At 45.6% G+C, this 2,321-nt stretch overlaps 1 protein-coding gene across 1 annotated transcript; it reads right to left on the minus strand.

The window, feature by feature from the left end:
* Positions 1–798: 798 nt before the first annotated feature.
* Positions 799–2,053, minus strand: LOC147452392 (uncharacterized). The gene has a single exon (XM_086518934.1). The coding sequence runs from the start codon at positions 1,522–1,524 to the stop codon at positions 799–801; it is 726 nt and encodes a 241-aa protein (XP_086375060.1). The 5' UTR covers positions 1,525–2,053.
* Between the last annotated feature and the right edge of the window lie 268 nt (positions 2,054–2,321).

Below are 2,321 nucleotides of genomic sequence, written 5' to 3' on the forward strand. Positions count from 1 at the left end.
CCTTTACCCAAGCACAGGAGAGAGGTGATCCTTGGAAATGAGCATCCTCTTTTGGAGCTTCGATGGTGGAAGCTCTAGGAGTCTCCTTGCGATCATTTCTCTTGGGGCAAGAACGATAGCCATGTCCTTGCTCCCCATAATTAAAACACTTATGGTACTTCCAAAAAGCTTCAAGCTCTTTAAGAGAGAGTTTGTTTTTACCTTTGTAAACTCCCTTCTCCTTGGACCGATTGTTGTTGTTGTTGTTGGAATTTCCTTGGGAAGAATTTTGGGCATTGGTTTTCCCCATCGCATCACTTTTGTCTTTATTTTCCATGGGCTTGACATTATCTCTAGCCCCTTGTTGGAAATTGATGCACAAAGCAACCATGGTGTGGTGTATTACTTTGGTGATAGAACCAGGCCATTGAGAGTTGATGTACTCAGCCATCTCTTTAGGCCCATGCATTGTATGAAAAACACTGGAAAAGACTCCATTTTCCTACATGAGAAAATTTCTAAATCTTCTTGTGATGGTTGCTATTAACAAATTTTATACTTAAACGTGATGAAATACTCTACTTCTTCATAAGGATGAGCATACACATAAACCTTTGGGAGGCCCTTCTTCCGTAAAGTTAGGGGCAATTTGTACCTTTTTTTCTCTTTAATTTCATATTTCATTTATTCCACTTTCTCAAAAAACAAAACATAGAAACCTTCTAGTTAATACTTACCATACTTTGAGGTTTTTTCTTTTCTATCTAAAATAAAAATGTGATAGTGATTTATAATAAACAATCACAATATTTTGATTTTTCAAGAACATGCTTCTTCCCACACTACTATGGAACATGTGCTAGGCTTTGCTACATCAACTTTAGGTAGGCTAAACCACTCATTTTGTGTCATCAAAAGGATGGCAATTTGGAGACCTGGAAAAACAAAGTATAAAGAAACCCCCATTCCCCTAACCGCAAGGACTCTCAAGCTATTGCGAGGGACAGGCTGCAGGAAGGGAGGGGCTTGTAATTGGATCGAGAGCCAAGGCTCGCTCGCATTGTCTGGTTGAAATCTCCACATCTGGATGATATTGGCGGTGATTATGCCGGTATCTACCAAGAAGACTTTGTTAGAACATGAGAGCAACTTAGGCTCTGAAATAAGGGAGTATCCTGGAACATTCACATGATGTGTGACATAAGGTGGTGAATTTTTTATTTCTAGCATTGTTCCAATGGGTTGTGCCAAAAGGAGATAGACAGCACCATTGGCACTAACAACTTCTGTACGTGGGTGGACACTATAGGCATAAGGGAGGGTGCCAAATTGGAGCCACTTTGGAGCTACACGCTCAAAGGTGAGGATTTCAATGGCAACAAGGAAGGTGGGGGCGGTGCCAATGGCAACAATGGTGTTCCAATCATAGCCAAAGGTGGTGATGGTGGTGATGGTGAGGCAAGGGGGTAGTTTGGAGAATGTGCTACGGAGGGGGTTGCATAGGTAGAAAGCGGAGCGCTTGCTGCGGTCGTTGCGGAGTTCCATGATGAGGTTAGGGCCGGGACCAGCTGTTGAGGATGAGGGTGTTGGAGGGGAGATTGTATTGGGTGTGGGACCAGGAGTTAGTGAGGGTGCTGAAAGAGATAAGTTTGGAGGGTTCAACAAGCCCGAATTTGGGGGTGACAAGATCGGGTTGGCGAGCGAGGAGTTTGGAGTACGTGGGACTCGCCATCATTTTGAACCAATCACGAGCCACTTCGTCAAGGTCTTTCTCAGGGGCGGCGGGGTCGGGCGCGGTGGGGGTCTTCTTCCAGAGGCTTGAGAGGAAGGATGGCCGCCGCCCGCCCGCTTGGCCAGCCGGGACCTGGCCGGGATCAGTGGCCGCTGGGGTGGCTACGGCGGTGGCCGGCGGTCGCTGCACCGGCGTCCGCATACGGCTGCTTTCCTGCATTTCGCCTCCCGGCGTCGGCCAGAGATACTCGTACCTCCGCCAGAAGGCGGCCATTGGGTGCTCCTCATCCGCCATAGGCGACGCCCTCGCCTCCCTCGCGTGCATCTTCCTTCCTCTCCACGTTCTTCCTGCCCCGCTCTGCCGTAGTTCAAAACTGGTCACGTCGCTTCAACTATTAGAAAACAGTCTGAATTTATTGCTTCTTTTTTTAAAATTATATGACCTCTTAGTTCATAACTATATATATTTTACACATTTTTATACGTGAGATTCTAATACACTTAGATTTTTGTCTGCCCAAAGCTCAAGGGCTATAGTGTTGATTATCCTTTTTAGTGCTAACAAAAAATAGAAATAGAGATTTCATTTGTTGGAAAAAAAAATTATGTTG

This window comes from Adiantum capillus-veneris, chromosome 8 (assembly GCF_014529385.1).
Source record: "Adiantum capillus-veneris isolate H3 chromosome 8, ASM1452938v2, whole genome shotgun sequence".
Lineage (NCBI taxonomy): Eukaryota > Viridiplantae > Streptophyta > Polypodiopsida > Polypodiales > Pteridaceae > Adiantum > Adiantum capillus-veneris.

What these genes read in the sequence shown, in the direction of transcription:
- LOC147452392 (XM_086518934.1), bottom strand. Translation starts at nt 1,524, where the DNA reads ATGGAACTCCGCAACGACCGCAGCAAGCGCTCCGCTTTCTACCTATGC.